The 19,594-nt window shown below is 45.6% G+C and overlaps 3 protein-coding genes across 5 annotated transcripts; 2 read left to right on the forward strand and 1 right to left on the reverse strand.

The window, feature by feature from the left end:
* The first annotated feature begins 8,790 nt into the window (after positions 1-8,790).
* SERF2 (small EDRK-rich factor 2) lies at positions 8,791-10,635 on the forward strand. 3 transcript variants are annotated; one of them, XM_073876914.1, is made up of 3 exons: positions 8,791-8,949; positions 9,565-9,673; positions 10,164-10,635. In XM_073876914.1, the coding sequence occupies exons 1-3, from the start codon at positions 8,943-8,945 to the stop codon at positions 10,558-10,560; spliced, it is 513 nt and encodes a 170-aa protein (XP_073733015.1). In that variant the 5' UTR covers positions 8,791-8,942; the 3' UTR covers positions 10,561-10,635. The 3 variants fall into 3 exon arrangements, with proteins under 3 accessions (XP_073733015.1, XP_025740225.1, XP_025740224.1); XM_025884440.2 differs by having other exon boundaries at positions 10,275-10,635; XM_025884439.2 differs by having other exon boundaries at positions 8,792-8,949; positions 10,298-10,585.
* A 955-nt stretch (positions 10,636-11,590) lies between these two features.
* SERINC4 (serine incorporator 4) lies at positions 11,591-16,058 on the reverse strand. The gene is given in 13 exon segments (XM_073876915.1): positions 11,591-11,804; positions 11,989-12,142; positions 12,289-12,337; positions 12,760-12,832; positions 13,236-13,359; positions 13,462-13,557; positions 13,741-13,775; positions 13,777-13,947; positions 14,207-14,300; positions 14,433-14,512; positions 14,948-15,126; positions 15,298-15,474; positions 15,960-16,058. Coding segments are annotated over 13 exon segments (1,530 nt in total). The 3' UTR covers positions 11,591-11,605.
* Positions 15,625-17,988, forward strand: HYPK (huntingtin interacting protein K). The gene is made up of 4 exons (XM_025884437.2): positions 15,625-16,866; positions 17,210-17,265; positions 17,623-17,674; positions 17,821-17,988. Exons 1-4 carry the CDS (start codon positions 16,705-16,707, stop codon positions 17,914-17,916), a joined length of 366 nt encoding a protein of 121 aa, XP_025740222.1. The 5' UTR covers positions 15,625-16,704; the 3' UTR covers positions 17,917-17,988.
* The last annotated feature ends 1,606 nt before the right edge of the window (positions 17,989-19,594 follow it).

Genomic DNA, 19,594 nt, shown 5'->3' on the forward strand with positions numbered 1-19,594 from the left:
GTTATAATGTCTTTTTCTGATGTTTTGTCTTGTTCTTTCATTTGGAACATATTCCTGTCTCATTTTGACTGACTTTTTTCTGTATATTAGGCAAATCAGCTACCTCTCCCAGTCTTGAAGGAATGACCTTTTGTAGATGTCATGTGGAGCCCAGAAGCATAATCCCCTCTGACCACTAGGACTAGGTATATCAGTGGGATGGAGGTTGGTGGGGCTAGTGCTCTGTTGTGATGCACAGGTGTGCTGTGGCACAGGGATGGGCGGGGTTGGCACCTGGCCTGGCCAAGATGCACAGCTGCATTGGGTGTGCAAGGGTGATCCCATGTACTTTTTTTAAATGAAAAAAATGTTTTAATTGTGGTAAAATACACATAGCTAAATTAACATCTTCATCATTTTTAAGTGTACAATTTAGTAGTGTTTAGTACGTTGTGCAACCTATCTCTAGAACTCTTTTCATCTTGCAAAACTAAAACTCTAAACCTACTGAACAACTCCCCATTTTCCTCTCCTCCTAGTCACTGGCAACAACCTTTTCTGATTCTATGGATTTGACTACTCTAGATACCTCATAAGTGGAATCAGGTATCTTTTTGTGACTGACTTATTTCACTTAGAATAATGTCCTTAGGGTTTATCCATGTTGTAGCATGTATCAGAATTTCTTTCTTTTTCAAGGCAGAATAAGATTTTATTTTATGTATATACCACATTTTCCTTGTCCATTCATCTGTCAATTATACTTTGGTTACTTCCACCTTTTGGCTATTGTGAATTAATGCTGCCATGAAAATGGGTATACAATATCATGGGTGTATTTTTTAAAATGTACTTAAAAACATTATTCTGAGAAGCCATCTGTGGTCTTTACTAAACTTCCAAAGGAGTCCATGGCACTTAAGAATCCCAGTGAGTGGTCGGGCTGGGATTTGAACTCAGGCCAGCTGTCTCTAGAGCCTATGTTTTTTCCATACTTATAAAGTCATGTCACCTCAGCAGACTATATTCTTCTACATCAGGACAGGTTCTGCATCAAGGTATATGGAAGAGGGTTGAGAAGACATTTTCTAATGTTCATGTGCTCCTGTTTCTACAATTATTGTTTTAGGTCTTCTCATCCTTCCACCCTTCCCATCCCCCATTCTTCTCACCACCACATGCTTTGGACTTGGGAATCCTGTCCAGTGGACACAGCTATGTTTCTCTGCTTCTTACCAGAGTCTGCTGGGCCTATAGCCCTCTGGCTCTGAGATGTCACTCTGCACTGAGAGGGCTCAGTTTACTGAGAATCATATGTTCTCCCAGGGTACTGGTTTTGCTATATTGAGGGTATACTTTAATAGATGACCCCAGCACAAGACCTTGAAACCCTGTCTTAGTCTAGCAGGAGGAGGGCCAACATATTTTCCAGCAGGGTAGCAGAGAGTAGCCTAGACTCTGTTATATATTAGCTCCTTGCCTTTGAACTTCTGCCCAAAGTGCTGAGGGAGAACTACAAAGGGGACACTTGAAGGGAATAGATAAATTGACTGCTACAGTAGGGATGGTTGACAGAACTATGCAGTAGTTGAGAGTTTTAGTAAGCAAGGAGTAGGCTAGAGGGAATGGGAAGCAGAGAAGAAAATTGAATTGTGAAGGGGCTGTAGACTATCAGGGAAACTTGCTTATCCCCCTGGTGTCTCTCAAAGCAGAGAAGAATAGAATTTGTGTATGAATAGGGCAAATGCAATTCAGCTGAACCAAGGGAGAAGCAGAGGTATCTGGAGGAGGTGCTGCTCTGAGATCCTAGCTTTGCTTACAAGATGTTAATAGAGGTAGGTCAGATGGAAAGGAGGTATTCAGTGGAGGCAAGAAGCCATTCGGGAACACCAGTATTCAGGAATGAGACATTATCACCCAAACCACAAGCTCAAGGTGAAAGTGAAAAGTACCTTAGTTCCCTTCCTCAGCCATTTCCTGGTCCATATTTAGTAGCTTTTCAAGAATGGAGACCTCAGCTAGCCCTGGGTCTCCCAGAAGTTAGAACATGCTTCCAATGCAAAGCCACCTCCCCCTATGGGGATAAACTTAGCCATGCTTTTTATGGATTCATCCCCTTTCCTGTGTATCCAGTCTATGGATATGCTCCTTCTTCCTCCTCTTCTTTTTTTTTCCCTGTCAACACTTTCTTCTCTTAACGCAGATGTATTTCCCACTGAGAGTAGGGACTAGAGGTGAGGGAGATGCTTCTCTGACAGCTAGTGACATGTAAATGGAGACTTCCTAAGAAATCAGTACCTAGACTCCCTCTCATTCTACTCTCTTTCTAAACTATTTCATTTGAAACCATGGTTAGGTTTTTAACTTAGTATTTATTTGTTTTTATGAAGTTATACATGAACATACAAGTTCTATACAAAACAATGAAAAATAGAACTATTATCCCACTTGGTTTCCCACTGCTTAAAGCAGACTACAACTCCTTTAGCTGCTTCTTCTGGCATTTGTTGCCTTTTTTAAATATCATGCCGTTTCTGGATTTTTAACTTTCTGTTATTAGCCACTGACTTCTATTTTCAAAAGGAGGACTTATCTCTCTCATCTTTCATAAATATGCATATACTTTCTCTCTCCATCCTCCTAATGTAGTGTTATTTTAGTTAGATCAATATTGAATGTCTGTATTTTATGAGTGTGTAAATGTTATTTACCAGCTGTGACAGTTAGTATACTGTTTACATTTCCTTTCTTGTATGCTTCCCCCCAAATTATCTATTCATTTTTTTACTTAGTTGCTTATGTACTTATTATCATTTTCATAGTGTCTTCTAGAAGTACAACTCTCTCAATATATTCAAATACAATCAGATAATTTATCAGTTTTATCAGTTTCCATTTTTTCCCCTTAGTATATGCCTCCAGAGCCTTTCATCCTCCTGTTCTAATCTGAAATGGTAGCTCTCTAAGCCTGCTGCAAAGCTATCATCTTGGGATCTCCCTTCACCAGCAGTCTGAGGATTCCTTTTACTTATCTCCTGTGTTGGATACTCTTTTTCCTGGATCCTATGATTTTTTTTTTTCTTGGTTTACTCCTCATTTTGGTAGTACACCTTCAATATCTTGTAGAAAAGGGTGCATGGTAGGTTAAGTCTTTTTAGACTCTGTACATCTTTGTTCTATTCTCATACTTAATTGATAGCTTGCTTGGGTGAAAAAATCTAGGTTGTTATTTTTCTTCAAATATTTGGTGACATTGCTCCATTGTCTTCTGGCTTCCTGTATTGCTGCTGACAAGTCTGAAGACATTCTGATTCTTCATCCTTTCTATGTGTTCTATGTTGTGTCTTGGAAGCCTTTAGGATCTTCTTTTTGACTCCAGCGCTCTGATAGGTGGTGGTGTAGATCTGTTCTCATTCCCTGTGCTGGGCACTCAGTGGGTCCCCTTCATTTCTCTTTTACTTTCCTCTCATTCTGAAATTCATATAATTCAGATGTTGGACCTCCTGAATGGATTCTTTAATTTTCATATTTTTTCCTCTTCTACTATCCACCACCATCTCTGTAATATTTTTTCAACTTTTACCTTCCAACTCTTCTATTGATTTTTTTCTTTCAGCTATCATAGTTTTAATTTCCAAAAGCTCTTTATTATTCTCTGAATGTTTGTTTTCTATAGTTCCCCTATTTTTATTCAATATCTGCTTCATCTTTAAGGACACTAATTATAGTTTCCCTCCTACTTTCTTTTGTTCCTATAATGGCTTCTGTAACCTTGGAGACCTTATTTTCTGTTTTGTTTTGTCCTAATTTTATACTGAGTACTTTCTCCAATGCTTGATGATCCTGGGTATCCACTCATCTCTACAAGGAAGGCACTGAAAAGCTGACTAGAAGCTTGGTATGCATGGGGAAGGCTGGTTGTACTTTAAGATAATCTGATTGGATCGTTTCCTTATGTGACCCCTTATATGCATCTAATTTTTCAAGCTTTCCCCACCTCAGGGCCTTAGAATATGCTCTTTCTGTTGCTTGTGTATTGATTAAAATGTATTTGGCTGAAGTAACAGAAATCTGACTCAAGGCAGCTTACACAAAAAAATATAGTTCTCATAGCAGGAAGCTCAGAGATAGAACAGATGTTACAGTTGATATCAGTGGCTCAAGAGCATAATCAAGAACCAAGATTCCTTCTACCTCTCATTTTGCTTCAGCCTAAAGCTGGCCCTCCTAGGTCATAGATGCCAGGAGCGGTAGGGGTTCTTTACCTCTCTATTTAAGTCAGTGAGACAGAACACCGTGCATCCCCTCACAATGGAACAAAAACCCTTCCCTTTGGTCTGGTCAGGCCAAGTTAGGTCACATGCTAACTCCTGAATCAATAACAATCACTAGGTGAATACTATGCAAACAATGGCTTAGGTCTGGGCTCCTGAGCCAATCAATATTAAGAGGGATAAGTTTACTTTGATTGACTTAGCCATTCTGGACCACCCTTAGAATACAGGGTGAAGGGGGAGAATTTCCTAAAGCTGCACTGCTTTTCCTTGATAAGAAGGGATGTAAAGAATGATAGGGATTCAACCATACTGCTGGAACCCTCTTCTACTTTTCCTGCAACTGGCTCCAGGCCTCAGTTTAAATGTCACTACAGAATTGGCTCTCTCCCATTAATCTTTATCCTTGAACCTTTGTTTCTCTTAGCACTTAGTGCAAGCTGTAATTTTATATTGTTCAGTTTACTTGTGAATTGTCAGTCTCCTCCACTGAAATGTTAACTTCCTGGGGTCAGAGACCATGTCTATTTTGTTCATCATTGAATACTCAGTGCCTAGAAGTGTTTGGCACATAATAGACGTACAGTTAATATTTGATGAAGAAATGAATGAACTCAGGAATAGTACCTTCCTTTCTCACCGAGTCTCCAAAATATATTTTGAAGCTGCACACTGCCATTTCTGCTGCCACCATTTCAGCTCAAGTAGCTATCTTCTCTCCTTTATGCAATGGACATCTTTTGTTTTATCTGTCTACATTTTCCTTTCTTGGGGAACAAACTCCCTTTCTTTGATAAACCTGTTCCTTCCCCATACTAATCATGTGTTTCTAGTGGGGCTATTTATATCCTGCCATTATATCCTGCCCAACACTTATCTCCCTACCACAAGGGTAGAAACCCAACCTATCAGAGTCCTATCCTGGAATTTTAAAAACTAAAACTAAAGGAAGAGATTCAGACCCTCTCTCAGGCAAGCTATGAGATGTGAAGGGAGGTACCATAGGTGCCCATTTACTGTCAAGGGATCTGGGACAGAGAAGATGAAACAAAGATAAGAGACATGGAGGCCTTCCCTGTTACCTGTGGCTCTTGATGGGTTAGCTTGAGGGAGCAGGGCCTTAGGGCCTTCATACATACTATCCCCTCTCCTGAAATGTTCTCCCTGCCTCTCTTCCGTTGGCCTGGCTGACTCCTCATCTTTTGCCTCAGCTCAAATGTCACTTGCTTCACTTCCCTAATCAAAGTTAAGGTCTTCAGGTATACTCCCTTCACAGAACTAGCAGTACTATGATTTCTTACCAGGACAGGTAGAAGAACTGTTCACAGTCTTCATTCAGATCATATTGAGACCTGTTTTGATGGGTAGGTGCTTTTGCTGTGTACCCTGTTAAATATTTTTAATATCATCCTTGCATAGAATCTGTTATCTTTTTTCACAATCAATTTGCATATATACACAAGCTGTTTCCTGTCTACACTATATGTTCTATATATATTTTTTTGCTTTTATCGTCATTGTATACCTAATGTCTAAACAATAGTTGGCACATAGTTGGTGCACAACACAGTATGTGTTGAAAGAATGAGTGAATTTTTTGGGCAACTCCTGGAAAAATTAGACTGGAGGGGTGTGGCAACCAGTCCAGGTTCTGACAGAATTGGAAACAGAGTCTTGGTCATGGGGTAACGTGGGGTGAGTTGAAAAGAGGAGACTGGTTATAAGGCTGTTCTACTCTCTCACCCACCTGAGATGCTGGAGTTGATAAGGAGGTAACAGGTGCCAAAGAGGACTTGCTTACTCATTCTATAATATTTCACTCACAGTGTGGCTTGGTTTTCCCCATGGGGCTGGTTCTGTGGTCTCTTTACATGCAAGGGGACCCAAGTGGCTTGGCTCCATTGGTTCCCACTGGAGCCAGATAGCCCAAATTCTGCTTATGAACTGTGGTCAAACTGCTGCTGAAGGTCTGCAGGTGATGTCCCCACCCTTCAAGTCAGTTTCCTCATCTTGCCACTTTGTATCTGGGGTCCTTAAATCCTGCCTTACCTCCTTCTCCGTTCCAGAGCCTTAGGTCCTTGTTCTCTATAATTTATTCCCTCTCAATTTTGTGATGAGTTTAAATGGAGGTATTTTCCCTCCCCTTTGGCTACTGGCCAGCTTCAGTTCTTTACCACATGGGCCTCTCATGAAATGGCAGCTGGCTTCCCCCAGAGCCAGTGATCCAAGAGAGAGAGGAAAGCAGAAGCCATGATTTAGCATCAGAAGTGACATATCAGGGGTGCCTGGGTGGCTCAGCTGGTTAAGTGTCTGCCTTTGGCTCAGGTCATGATGCTGGGGTCCTGGGATTGAGTCCCACATCGGGCTCCCTGCTCATTGGGGAGACTGCTTCTCCCTCTCCCTCTGCTCCTCCCTCAGCTTGTGCTCTCTCTGTGAAATAAAATCTTAAAAAAAAAAAGTGACATATCATCACTTCTGCCATATTCTATTGGTCACACAGACCAACCCTGATTCAGTGTGGCAGAGGACTTCACAAGGATATAAATACCAGGAGGGAGGAATCACTGGTGGCCATTTTAGAGACTGGCTACCTCAGAAGGGTTAGAGGAATTTAGAGAAGGAAAAGAAAGTTTTAGGACTTGGAGGGGGATGGAGGAGACATTAACTGAATGCCTATTATGGGCCAAGCCCCCACCCTTTTTTTTTTTTAAGATTTTATTTATTTATTTGACAGAGAGAGACACAGCAAGAGAGGGAACACAAGCAGGGGGAGTGGGAGAAGGAGAAGCAGGCTTCCTGCAGAGCAGGGAGCCTGGTGCGGGGCTCCATCCCAGGACCCTGGGATCATGACCTGAGCCATAAGGCAGATGCTTAATGACTGAGCCACCCAGGCGCCCCATGGGCCAAGCCCTTTGTATCTGTATTAATCTCTTCCACAACATTAAGGGGTAGAGATTATTCCCATTTTTCATATAAAGGAATTGAAGCATGGAGAAAATAAGTGTCTAAAATCAAATCCAGTAAGTTGCCAGAGTGAGGATTTGTATGTTATGTATGCCACCAATGTTGATCTAGTACATTTAATATGTACCAAAGGGTGGGACATATGCTACTTGTGGTATGAGAAGCAACTTTAGGTAGTAGAAAGACATAGCATTAAATAACATTGAAAATATAAACATTATTTTTAATCCTCTGTATCAAGAGAAAGCTTCAGTTTCAAAGACTTATTTACCTCTCTAAAACTTGTTAATTTATCTTTTTTAAGAAAGGGCAGGCCCCAGGCTCAGCATCTTTGACAATGATATTACTTTGGTAGAATTTGATAATATATTTCATTTTCATTGTATTGACTTTTAAAGTTACTTTCTGTTTGTAGTCAGGTGATACTGATTTTAAATTTACTAAAGGATTATATGAAGTTTGATTTGTAGCTTTTATTTAAGTTTGGTACATTTTAAATAATAGTAGTTCAAGTGATACTTTGGTATGGCAAAAACTGTGAGGATGGCACTGAGGTTTATTGCCTTCCCATCAGGTCTATGTTGAGGGTAAAGCTAGTCTGAAGTTCCAGCCTCAACTCGGTTCTGCTATGAGCACCAACTGGGGAGAATCATATTATAAAATTTACAAACAGTCCTTTCCTGTGATATTTCCTAAGCATTTCTCCTTTATCCAATGAATTCCTCAGGACTGGTGGGAAGTCTTGTAGACAGTGGAGCTGGGAAGGAGAATTGAGTTTAGTGCCTACGTTTCCTGCTCTATTCAACTGTCTTTTAACAAACACATCTTACAGATGTGGCTGGTGCAGGCAGTATAGTGGAGAAAAGTCCGGAGGGAGAAATGTACATAGTATTTCCCAGTTTCTTAGTCCCTGATCCAACTAAATAGTCTGTGATTTTAGGGTCCTCCAAAACTTCCAAGCTATTACTTCTTCCCATTTAATACTTCTGTGGGAAACGAACAGGACCAAGTTCGTTTTACGACCAAGTTCGTTTTCGGACCAAAGTTTTAGGACACCCGGGATGTGGCTGCTAGTTTCTATGGGAGGTGTTTGCGGTGAGGGTACAATGTGGTTGGAAGGGGGTTTCTGAAAGTTACGTTTGTACCTGACTTTACCTTATAGGTGAACAATTCGTGTCTAAATAGCTGGTTAGTGGGGGATAAATCCCAAAGAACAGGGCCAAGTACTGATAATTAGGAAGTCCCAGAGTCCCGATAATACAGAAGAGACTAAACCATTTCGGCCTCACAAAACCCCGCCCTCCGTCCCCTACCGTTCCCCTTGGGCGAATTTGTCGGTGTCCCAAACGGTCCCCGCATGAGATCACTCCGCCAAGTCACGTGCTCGAGTCCGCGGAAACGCCACATCGCCAGCCGCACCCCTCCACCCCCACCCTGCCCACGTGACCCGGCCTACTTTCTCCCCGCCCGACCCAACGCCTTGCTCAGGAAGCCCCGCCCCACGCAGCGCACTCGGCCGGCGAACCTCCGCCCCATATCCGCCAGTGCTGGAGCGTGGCCCGCAGCCCCACGTGTTTCCTTCTGCCCAATGAGAGACTGAGCCCGGGCTCAAAGGGGCGGGGAGGAAAGGACGACTTCGTTACGCTTGGAGAAGGGGGCGGGGCCTGCAACGTCGGACAGAACGAGGGGACGCAACGGAGGCAGGCCGGAGCCGCTGCCGTCGCCATGACCCGTGAGCACCGAGACCCTCTCTTCTTACCTCTTTCTCCCCGTCGGCCCTAAACACTACTGCCCGATCTTGGCACTTACCTCCTCTTGGCTTCTCCAGCGACGCCTTCCTCTGGAAGCGCTCTTTGAGACCCTCACACTCGGCGCCGGAAATCGGCCTTTTGCCCACCGCCACTTCTTGAGAACGCCCTCCCCCTTCTCCCGCCCCAGTCAAGCAAAGGCCCTCCGCGACCTTCCGCGGTGTGGCGAGAAGCCCCGCACCCTTGTGATAGGCCCGAGCCCCCTACTCCAGATCGCAGCCCATCCGTCAGAGACCCAAACTGTCCACACATCACCACCAGTCTGGACCCCCGTGCCGCCCCGAAACTAGAAACACGCCTTTAGCGGACTCCTCGGAACCGTCCTCCTTCCACCTCCCGGTTTGACCTGCCCCGTGGCAGCTTGCCACCAGTGGCCCCCCATTCCCCCGCCCCACTCAGCAGCCTAGGCCCCGAAATGGGCCGGTGTCGGGACTGGGAAATGAGCGTTGGACCCTGCTGGTGTCCGGGTGAGGGAGGAGGGTCGCCGGTGTGTGGCCATAAAGGCCCCCCGCGTCTCACCTTTTACCTTCTTTCTTTAGGCGGTAACCAGCGCGAGCTCGCCCGCCAGAAGAATATGAAAAAGCAGAGTGACTCGGTTAAGGGAAAGCGCCGAGATGACGGGCTTTCTGCTGCCGCCCGCAAGCAGAGGTAGCCCCAGGGAGGGGAGGGGATGGGAGGGGAGGGGTGAGACCTGGGCTAGACCGAGGGTTGTACCAGGAAAGAGAGCCACCTCAGGGTTTACATCTGGACTAGTGAGGGGTTAGAGTGCATTGCTTCCTCTAGGGTTTTATTTCCTCCCCACCCTCCAAATTGTTAGCTCACAGCCTGACAGGAAGGGACTGGGGCGGGTGCCTGCCCTCGGTTGATTTCTGAGTGCCCCGAGTCTGACCTTAAGGGCAAGGGCAGGGAGCTTCACATTTCAAACGCAGTAGTGGTTATGACAGCAGGGTACTTACGGCCCTCTTTGGTGTTCAGTTTCTCCTCCCTTCTCCCAACCTTCTCACTGGTGTTGCTGGGTGTGGTACTCAGCAAAGAATAGCCTTGGGCCTGTGTGGCCAGACTTCTGACCCCTTAGGCAACAGCCAGATAGAGACTGACTGCCTTTTAAGCCTCAGCTCTCTTCCTCTTGTTCTCCTAGGGTGGGAATACGGCAGGCACACGCTGAATTTTGTCCCATCCACTTCCATCTTATCCTTTGTGCCCTTCATCCCCCTGCATCTTGTCCTTTTTGCCCTCTGGTACCTCCCAGTGCCCCATCATCTCTACCCCCAGGGACTCGGAGATCATGCAGCAGAAGCAGAAAAAGGCAAACGAGAAGAAGGAGGAACCCAAGTAGCTTTGTGGCTTCGTGTCCAACCCTCTTGCCCTTCGCCTGTGTGCCTGGAGCCAGTCCCACCACGCTCGCGTTTTCTCCTGTAGTGCTCACAGGTCCCAGCACCGATGGCATTCCCTTTGCCCTGAGTCTGCAGCGGGTCCCTTTTGTGCTTCCTTCCCCTCAGGTAGCCTCTCTTCCCCTGGGCCACGCCTGGGGGTGAGGGGGTTACCCCTTCCCAGTGTTTTTTATTCCTGTGGGGCTCACCCCAAAGTATTAAAAGTAGCTTTGTAATTTCTTGAGCGCCTGGTTTGACTGGGGATTTGGGGGGACGGGGATGGAGGAATGGCTGCCCTTTCCCACCAAAAGGGGAGAGAATTGTAGATTTTAAAAGGTTGTAGATACGTAGACTAAATGAAACATCAGAGAACTTCCTTATTTTACTACAACAAACAGACAAGTACTCCAGGTATGTGGTAGAGAAATCCTCTAAGAACCATAGGAACTTCTTTTCTGTGATTTTTGTCCCCCACCCAGACCTTGATCACCATCCCAAGGATGGAGTTGAGGGTCTAAGAAGGAAGGCTTCAAGACCTAGGTTTATGCCCCTCTTTCTCATTCTTCCGCATTTTGCTCGCCTGCTTGGAAGTTGGCCCCCAAATTCTGCTGCTCACTGACTTCCCATGGTTAGCTGCTCTCTAGTGTTCACATTCTCTTCTGTCATTCTTTATGGAATGAGGGTGGTTTTTGTCTTCCCACTTCCTTTGACCTCAAGATCAGGATTAAAACTTAGGGTGGTCTCTATATTCTTTCTTTCTGTGTCCTGGTTTGTTCTGGGCTGCTTATCTCCCTGTGCCCAGGGCTGAACTGCTTATTTTCCTTTTTATCTCCAAGGGCAGAGCCAAGTAAGTCTTCAGTCCCTATTGGTCTTTCCCTGCCCCCATCTCCACCGTGAGAGCCAGGAAAGGGCTGGTGCCGCACTGTCTGCACGGATCAGCAGTGGTTCCTGAGAGGCTGACTTGGGAGTTAGGTTCTTGAGCTGGGGTAAAGATCTAACAGTAGCTCTATTGAGTCAGACACTCTGCCCATGGCGTTAGAATATGTATGGTCACTTTCTCCTGTTCAGACATAGTACTGACTTCAGTCTAAAGGGAGATAACTGCCCATTTTGTCCTTGAGGTATCTGCTCGGCTGGGCAGTTCCTGAGTCAAGACTGGGAGTATGACCTCAAGGGAACCCCAGTTAACAGTACCTAGACTGAATATTTGTTATCTTGCAGTATTTATGCGATGGCAGTGTCGCCTGAAAGTAGGAGGTGGCTGGGAGTCCTGGGTGGGGGACCAACAGAGTGGTACCAGTAGAAGCCCAAGATAGAGGAGTACACAGGCCCAGCACGAGGCAACCTTGACCCAGAAGGTAGCTCAGCTACCCTTGATGAAGGTCTTTTCCAGTTCTGCTCCCTCATAGCTGTGGAACCAAAGTCTCTGGTTAGAGAATACATAGGACCTTAGCTTGCAGACCTGTTCCTGCCTCCCCACCAAAGATGATGGTGGACCTATGTGTGTCTCCTGAGAACCCTTAGGAATGGCCTTAAATTGCTCTCCCTAAAATAGGTTTTCAGGAGTATATCCCAGGCCCACTTCCATCCTACCTGAACCAGTTGGTAAGGGTAACCATGACATAGAGTGATGCAAGGAAGAAGACAAAATGGAAGGCAGAATAGCTGTAGGAGAGATGCTGGGCTTGCACTGGAGGAGCTGGAGAGGTCTCTTGGTCAGCTGGCCTGGCAGCTCTACCCCTCTGTCCTGGAGAGAGAGGGAAGGACTGCTGGGAGCAGTGTGGCTGAAACTTCTTCCCTCCTCCCCCAGTTTCTTTTGTGAAGGCGCTCCAGGGCTCTTTGGCACTCTGCAGAAATCTACACATTTTTAGGGACATTCTTAATGACATTTACCTTCCTTTGGTTTCACTGTTTCAGGGCAGCAGAAACATTGAGGGCTTTTGTAAAACAAAAGGCAGCATGTTTTGGAATGACTTTAAAGAAAGAATGTTAGGGTATTACAGGAAAATCCCCTTTGAAATGATTAGTCTGGTGTAAAAAGTGGAGGCACATCTGGGTTCAAATTCTAGCTCCAGCATATAACTGGCTATGAAAACTTTGGTAAGATGTTTAACTTTTTGTGCCTCAATTTCTCCATTTGTAAAATGGAGCAAATACCTACCTCACAGGGTTGTTGTGAGGATTAAATTAAATGAGATTATGAATGTAAAGTATCTAGCACAGTGCTTAGCACATTGTGGGTACTTAATAAAAGGTAATAGCAGCTAGAATCTGAGCATTCTGGGTAGAGGTTGGTAGGATGTGTGTGTGTCTTTGTGTGTCAGGGGGGAAGGGCATTGGGGATATTGAGCTCTCCATCCTCACCTGGAACTCATAGCTGTAAACCTTGACAGTCCATAGGGGTCCAAATACCTCAGCCAGGTAGGAAGCCTCATTGCTGAGAAAGAAGAGACAGTTCTCAAGTGCGTCCAGTCAAATAGCAGGAGGGGTTGCCTGAGAACATGTACTGCTAGTTGGTCCATATTGGTAGTCCTCAGGAGGGTATTATATTCCCAGAGCCTGTTTCCCCCAAATATTTATAAATCTCGTCATGTGAAGGCCCTAAAACCTTTGTACATATTTTTAATTCTCAAGTCATTCTCCCTGCCCCCTTCATCCAATACAGATCATCTGACAAGTGCTATTCTTAGAAATTGTTTCTGTTTATGGGGAACTTTCCTCACTCTTGTCTTGCTCTAAAGTTCAAATAAACCATGGTCCCAGACAGTCTCCTGACCATCCTTCTCTGTCCTGGGTATCCTCCCTTCTCTCACACCTCTCCCCTTGATACCTTTACGCACCAAGCAAAAAGGACACAAATATACATGATGCCAGCACTTAGCACTGCCAGAGAAGTATCTGGTTGCGATTCCATTTTACTCAGGCCAGTCAAGCACAAAGTGTGATTTTGTCCTTGAAGGATTACTGAGAAGGGGCAACAGAAGAAAGGTGGTAAGAACAAAGAGCTAAGTATTTGTCAGGAACAAAAAAAGGTTTTAGCATGGGGAATCTAGGTCCAGTCCTTACCACTCTCTGGAGGACGGCTGGACAGTGCAGAGAAAGTCAGGTACATGATACAGCAGCTGATGATGGAGGCTTGTAGAAGGCCAGAACGGGGTTGCTCTGGGTAGAGTGGAGATCATTGCTTTTGTCTACAGGGTGGTAATTTCTTCTACTCATACTCGTATTTATGCTTCTCCTCACCCTTTTGAGGAAGCAGACGGTTGACTAAGATTAGGGAAGCTAATGAATTTTTCTATTACTAAAGACCTACCAGATTTGGAATGTTGCAAGGCATGTACCCACTGAGGCGGATGCAGGGAGTGATGGAGAGGAAGGAGGCCACAGAAACAAAGGTGTAGACCAAGCAGCATCTTGTTGAGCAGGCAGCCAGCTGGGTGTGTGTAGTGGCGGTACAGGAGCACAGCTGCCACACCTGCCATGCTGTAGAATCCCAGGGTGGCCAGCAGTACAGCTAGGAACCAGTGGCAGTCTTGGGCTGCACCAGTCTGCCTAAAGGGTGGGAGGTGGGCAGTGGCTTGGGGCTCCACCTCTACCTATTACTATTCCCCCTCTCCCAGAACACTGGTGTGACTACCCATCACACCTAGCCCACAGAGTTATCGTGTTTCTGAGCTTTTTGGTACTGATCAGTGGGAAGTTATGGGACCGCTGACCTGTCATGCCCTTTGTCCAACCACACTGGGTTGGACAACCTTCCCAGGTCAGACAACCTTCCCAGGAAGAGCCTTTAGGATTAGGTGCTCCTTACCAATTTTTGTTCCAGGAATGGGCAAAGGCTGTGATAAGCACCAACTGCAGCAGGATGAATGTGAAGCCTCCACAGATGCCAATGTAATGCCAGGCTGCAAATGGGGGGCACCAGTGGGAAAATGTAGCTGACCATGTCATCACTCCTGGTTTTCTTCCTACCCTCTCTTTTTCTTAGAAAATCTATTAGCTTACTCCTGCTGATTAGGATATGAGATGGAAGGTACCTGGGAAGAGATGCTCATCCGGGATGCAGAAGGCAACAGCACAGAGACCTAGCAGGAACAGCAGTTTGAGGAGCCAGAAGCTGGTTAGGAGACAAAAAAAGACTCAAGAAAAGGCAAAAGAGAGTCAACAGTGCCTATGGAGGAAGGCAAAGGAGAAAGCAAAACTATAGGAAAGGGGAGAGAAGAAACTAGTATAGGAAAGGAGGAACCAGTCCCACCACAGCCTATTCCAAATTCTAACTCTCAGATACCTAAATAATAACATCTGGACAATGTTTCACAGTTGACAAAGGGTTGCATATAATAACCCCACTGTTATCTCCATTTTAGAAACTAGAAGTTCAAAGAGGGTAAGTATGTGGCTCATGGTCACACAGTAAGTATGGCGGAAGCAGGAACTTAAAACTGGTTTTGGACTTTTTACACACTGTTACTTCATCTTGGAATTTCCTTTACTCAGCTTATGTCTATTTCCCTCCCCATCCTCACCCCACCCAAAATGTATATACACAAACCTATTATGGAGCTGTGCACATAGACTAGTGGGGGAGTGGAGCTGCACTAGCAGCACAGCCTGCAGCAAGTGGAAGGTGGCAGTTCCTGCACATACTCGGTACACAGCTCCAGAGCCACTGAGCACTGGGCAGTGAGGGTGGCCAAACAGATGGGCACACAACCCTGAGGGCATGTGGATCTGGAGGGAGAGTGCATGTGAGAAATGGCAGGGCAAATCATCATGTATAGAGAGGTACCTGCTTCTCAGGGTATATCCATTCACTTGTCCCCTATCCCCAATCTGAATCTTTTGTCTGAAGGTTTCTTCTTTTTCCCTTTCTCCTGTTGGAACCTGAACCCTCCCACTTACCCCATATGCCTTCCCCCAGACCCTTTCCACTACTGTCCTTGACAGCAGGAGGCAGCAGACTGCTGAGGACCCCACATGGAGGAGGATGTAGACCAGACGGCTACAAGTAGACTCTGTGACAAGGGGCCATCTAGAATGGCAGCAGCAGGTACAGGGAACAGGCCCACAAGAGGACACCTGGGGGTAGAGCAGCAAGATAGAGATTTACTGAGGAAAAGTGTACATTAACGTATGCATTAGGTTAACCCATGAGGCTGAATCCCAAAATTTCCCTTTCCCTTTTCTTCTCTCCTTTTACTCAGGAATTCTCAGAATCTGGTTCCAAGCTATTTAGGATTGCCTTCCACTGACATCAAGTAGAGCTTTCATCATAAGAGCTGATGCAGGCTTGAGCAGACCTTCCTAAAAGCCTAAGTCACACCTGGCCTCTCACCTTTCTGTAGACCTACAGATCTGGTATTGGGAAGTGGGAGGAGAGGTTTAATGATCAGTAGTCTCAGGCAAAGAAACGGAAAGGCCTCAGAGGAGAAAGGAAGGCCTGTCATTTTTATTGGCTCCTGTGGGTTTTACTACCCAGCTTCAGCTACCATTCCCTTCCATTTTTTTTTCAGATAGTTTGCTCTGGGGACCTTTCAAGCCCTTCTGCCCAACTATGCTCTCACCTGGTAGAAGGGAGGATTCACCATGACACTTCTGACTTTAGTGCGTTGTGCCAGGCTGAGGGAGGTGCTGGGGCCTGTAACAGCCTTTGCACCCACCATCCTTGTCCCAGGGATCAGGCCCAGGTCCACCAGATGGAAGGTAGAGGAGAAAGTAGCAGCTTTCTTTTGTCCTCAGCCATGGGCTGCCACAGTGCCGGGGTGGTCACCCAGTCTAAGGCATAATGGGGAGGAACATCAGGAAAAGAACATCGACCTCCAGGATGTGGTAAATGCAAATGTATCTCTGTAAAGCTACTTTCTCTCCAGGGCCTTTGGGCCACACGGGCTGTTCTCCCCAGATTAGAGAGCAGTTTGCAAATCTGGCCTCTAGTGGATTAGCATTCCTAATTGGTTTAGGATTAGACGTCATCCATCCTGGTTGAACAGAATGATGGGGGCAGGCGGGACGGGATGGAGTGGGTAGAATCTAGGTGAAGAGAAGGTAAGGATGTCGGTTGGGAAGGTCTGGAGTGGTGATGGGCTAGGTGTGGGAGAGGACCTTGCATAAAACAACACTGAAATCCCCCAAAGGAAGTCTGAGAGGCGACTGACTTTCCTGGCTGAAGTTTCTAGAACCCAGAACATTAGTGAAGGTGTGGCCCGAGGCCAGCCCCGCCTCATCCTCTCCGGGCGGAAGTCTCGGGGCAGTTACCGGAAGTCTTCATGAGGTGGGGCGGGGCCTGTGCAGCGGCACGGTGGGATCGATATGGCTACCGAGGGGGATGTGGAGCTGGAGTTGGAGACCGAGACCAGCGGCCCGGAGCGGCCTCCCGAGAAGCCACGGAAGCATGACAGCGGTGCGGCGGATCTGGAGAGAGTCACCGACTACGCGGAGGAGAAGGAGATCCAGAGTTCCAACCTGGAGACGGTGAGGTTGGCCGTGAGCGTGTCTGGGCGGGCTGAGAGCGGAGGGGCCTCTCACGTTGTAACTGGAATCCCCGCTCCAGGACGGGCCGTTCTTCCCGTTGGCGGGAGGAGGCAAGAGGGAAACCGTCACTGGAGCCCGCCGCTTGCGAAAGGGAGCTTTATGGAGATTGTATTTAAAGTGGCCCTCGGGTGCACAGAATTGAGTTAAACCTAGGCCTTGGTTCCTGATACACTCATGAATAGGCTGTTCCCCCCTCCCCCGCGCCGACCCACTTCTTACTGGCTTTTTAGATTATTGGGAATTGTGGGTGGCAGAGCGGTAAGGAGAGTTGTTTTTCTCATAGGCCATGTCCGTGATTGGAGACAGACGGTCCCGGGAGCAGAAAGCCAAACAGGAGCGGTAAGTCTGTACTTAACAGTCAGCCCTACCAGTTTCTCTCTTCCCCTTACGAAAATAAAAGCCATCGTTAAGCCTTGTACCTTGTACGGTTCTTCAACTCTGTCATCGATTTCTGCATATATAAGGTTTACAACCCTACTTTGTTGTTGGTGGAAGGAAAGGCCTGACAGCACCTGCTGCCTGCTTTAAAGACTCAAGAGGGGGGATGGGGATGTTAGGTGAGGGGGTGAGAGTCATTTTGTATTTTCACTCAACAGTGTTTGTCAGGAGTCATTTATTTGTAAGGCAGAGCTGGAATGATCTGAGGGTTAATGGTGGAGGTAGAGAATGAGGACTAATGTACATAAATATTTGCAGGGAGAAGGAACTGGCCAAAGTCACCATTAAGAAGGAAGATCTGGAGCTGATAGTGAGTAGTAATGCCTAACTAGTGTATGGGCAGAGGTTACATTGCTTAATCGGTGTTGTTTACTGAAACAAGTAGAGTCAACAAGTCTTGGTGGCATTTTAATGTCCCAGAAGACTTAGGTAACATCATTGATCCTTTTCCTGCAGATGACAGAGATGGAGATCTCAAGAGCAGCAGCAGAACGGAGCTTGAGGGAACACATGGGCAACGTGGTAGAGGCTCTTATTGCCCTAACCAACTGATTTGTGCTTTCTCAGACACACTCACTGGATTATTTTATTTCAATAAAGATGTAGCCTTTTTTTTTGCAGTTATATCATCTTGGAACAAGTGTTATGTATATTATACTGTATTTTATTGTGAGAAATTTACATGTTGGAGTATAACTGAATTTAAGCAACTCTCCCCCACCCCCCAGGCCTTAATGAAATCATGTGAAGGATCATTGTAGTATGGTACCTCATGACCTCATGTTCACATGCAGATCCTAGGTGGCAGGCCAGGCTCATTCATCTGACTAGCTTTCAGTGGTATTCAGGGTACATTTGGAATTTCAGCAAAGTTGCCGAAGCCCATGGCATGGGTCTCTAGGGTGGTTTATATACCACCAGTCTTGTTCATAAGCCACTTTTTTAAAACGTTTTTTTAAGAGAGTGCATGGTGGGGGTGGGTGTTGGGGGGGAGAGGGAGAGAGAGAATCCCAAGCAGGCTCCACACCCAGCATGGATCCTGACACGGGGCTCGATCTCATGATCCTGATATCATGACCTGAGCCAAAATCAAGAGCTGGGTGCTTAACCGACTGAGCGACCCAGGCACACTATTCATAAGCCCCTTAGAGTTAGAATTTAGGTACCAAATTGGAAACATGGTAAATACAATAAAAGATATCAAAGGTTAGGTCTTTTGCAGAATTAATCTATGAAAGACTTTGATTTATGAAGTTGATTTAATTGAATTCTGAACCGCCACAACACTGTGCCTTACATTCCATTTCCTATCCTGGAGAGAAGACAATTTTACTTTAAAAGTTGATCAACCTTTGGCCAAGTCATCCTTGCTGAGCTTCTGTTTCCCCAACTGTAAAATGATAAATACCTGATAGGTTGTTTTAAGAACTTAAAGAGTTGGTGAATGTGAAAAGCTTGGACTAATACCTGCCTCAGAGTGGACATTCAGATATCAGCTATAAACATATTCTTAAAAGAATTTCAATATCTTATTCTCATTTTGGCTCTAGGAAAATCTTAGATTGTATCCCTCTGGCACACACATAAGGGTGACTTATACTCAGATTAATGTGTTTATTACCTCCTAGTAATTTGTATTCGTATTTTTACTTTAGGACATGAAAAGATTTGTGAATGCTTCTTCCAGTGGGGCATTTAAAAGATGGTGAAAAGACCTTGACCATCTCATTTTTTTATGTAATTGAGAAATAGTCTTCCCACTGATTAAACGTCATTCCTTATAACCCCTAGGACTCCTAGTGCTCTGCCATGTGCATGGTGGTTATGTAGTAAATATTAAGTGGAAAACCACTGAATTTAACTCTAGTTTGATGTCATTACATTGCAACTTGGAAAACACTATACCCTCCTCGATGTATATATACAAGCTGAGTGTGGAGGGTACTGGTAAGTACTTGGCTTCCCTATTTCATAAGTCAACTTTTGTTCTAAAAACAGCTGTATTTTAGAGAGCAAAGAAAACCATACATATATCTGCTCATGGAGTAAATCTGGGTGCCACTTAGAATATAGCCTGTCCAGCATCTTAGTTTCTGAGATCAAAGGTGATGATCCGAATGTGAAACACTCTTTGCCCAACAGTTCTCTGCGGTTTTTTATTTCATAGGAAGATTCTTGTCAGCCTGCACATTTTATTTCCAGTATCAAACCTCTTGGTGTAGGATTCTTT

The sequence above is a fragment of the Callorhinus ursinus genome, unplaced genomic scaffold (assembly GCF_003265705.2).
Source record: "Callorhinus ursinus isolate GAN/ISIS: 27379988/994484 unplaced genomic scaffold, GSC_fseal_2.0 scaffold25, whole genome shotgun sequence".
Taxonomy (NCBI): Eukaryota; Metazoa; Chordata; class Mammalia; order Carnivora; family Otariidae; genus Callorhinus; species Callorhinus ursinus.

Excerpts from the sequence above, each read along its gene's own strand:
- HYPK (XM_025884437.2), top strand. The coding sequence starts at position 16,705 with ATGGCTACCGAGGGGGATGTGGAGCTGGAGTTGGAGACCGAGACCAGC. Across the intron at positions 16,867-17,209 it reads AGAGTTCCAACCTGGAGACG|GCCATGTCCGTGATTGGAGA; the intron begins GTGAGGTTGGCC and ends TTTTTCTCATAG. Across the intron at positions 17,675-17,820 it reads AGGAAGATCTGGAGCTGATA|ATGACAGAGATGGAGATCTC; the intron begins GTGAGTAGTAAT and ends CTTTTCCTGCAG.
- SERF2 (XM_073876914.1), top strand. Across the intron at positions 9,674-10,163 it reads GCTGCCGCCCGCAAGCAGAG|GGTGGGAATACGGCAGGCAC; the intron begins GTAGCCCCAGGG and ends TTGTTCTCCTAG.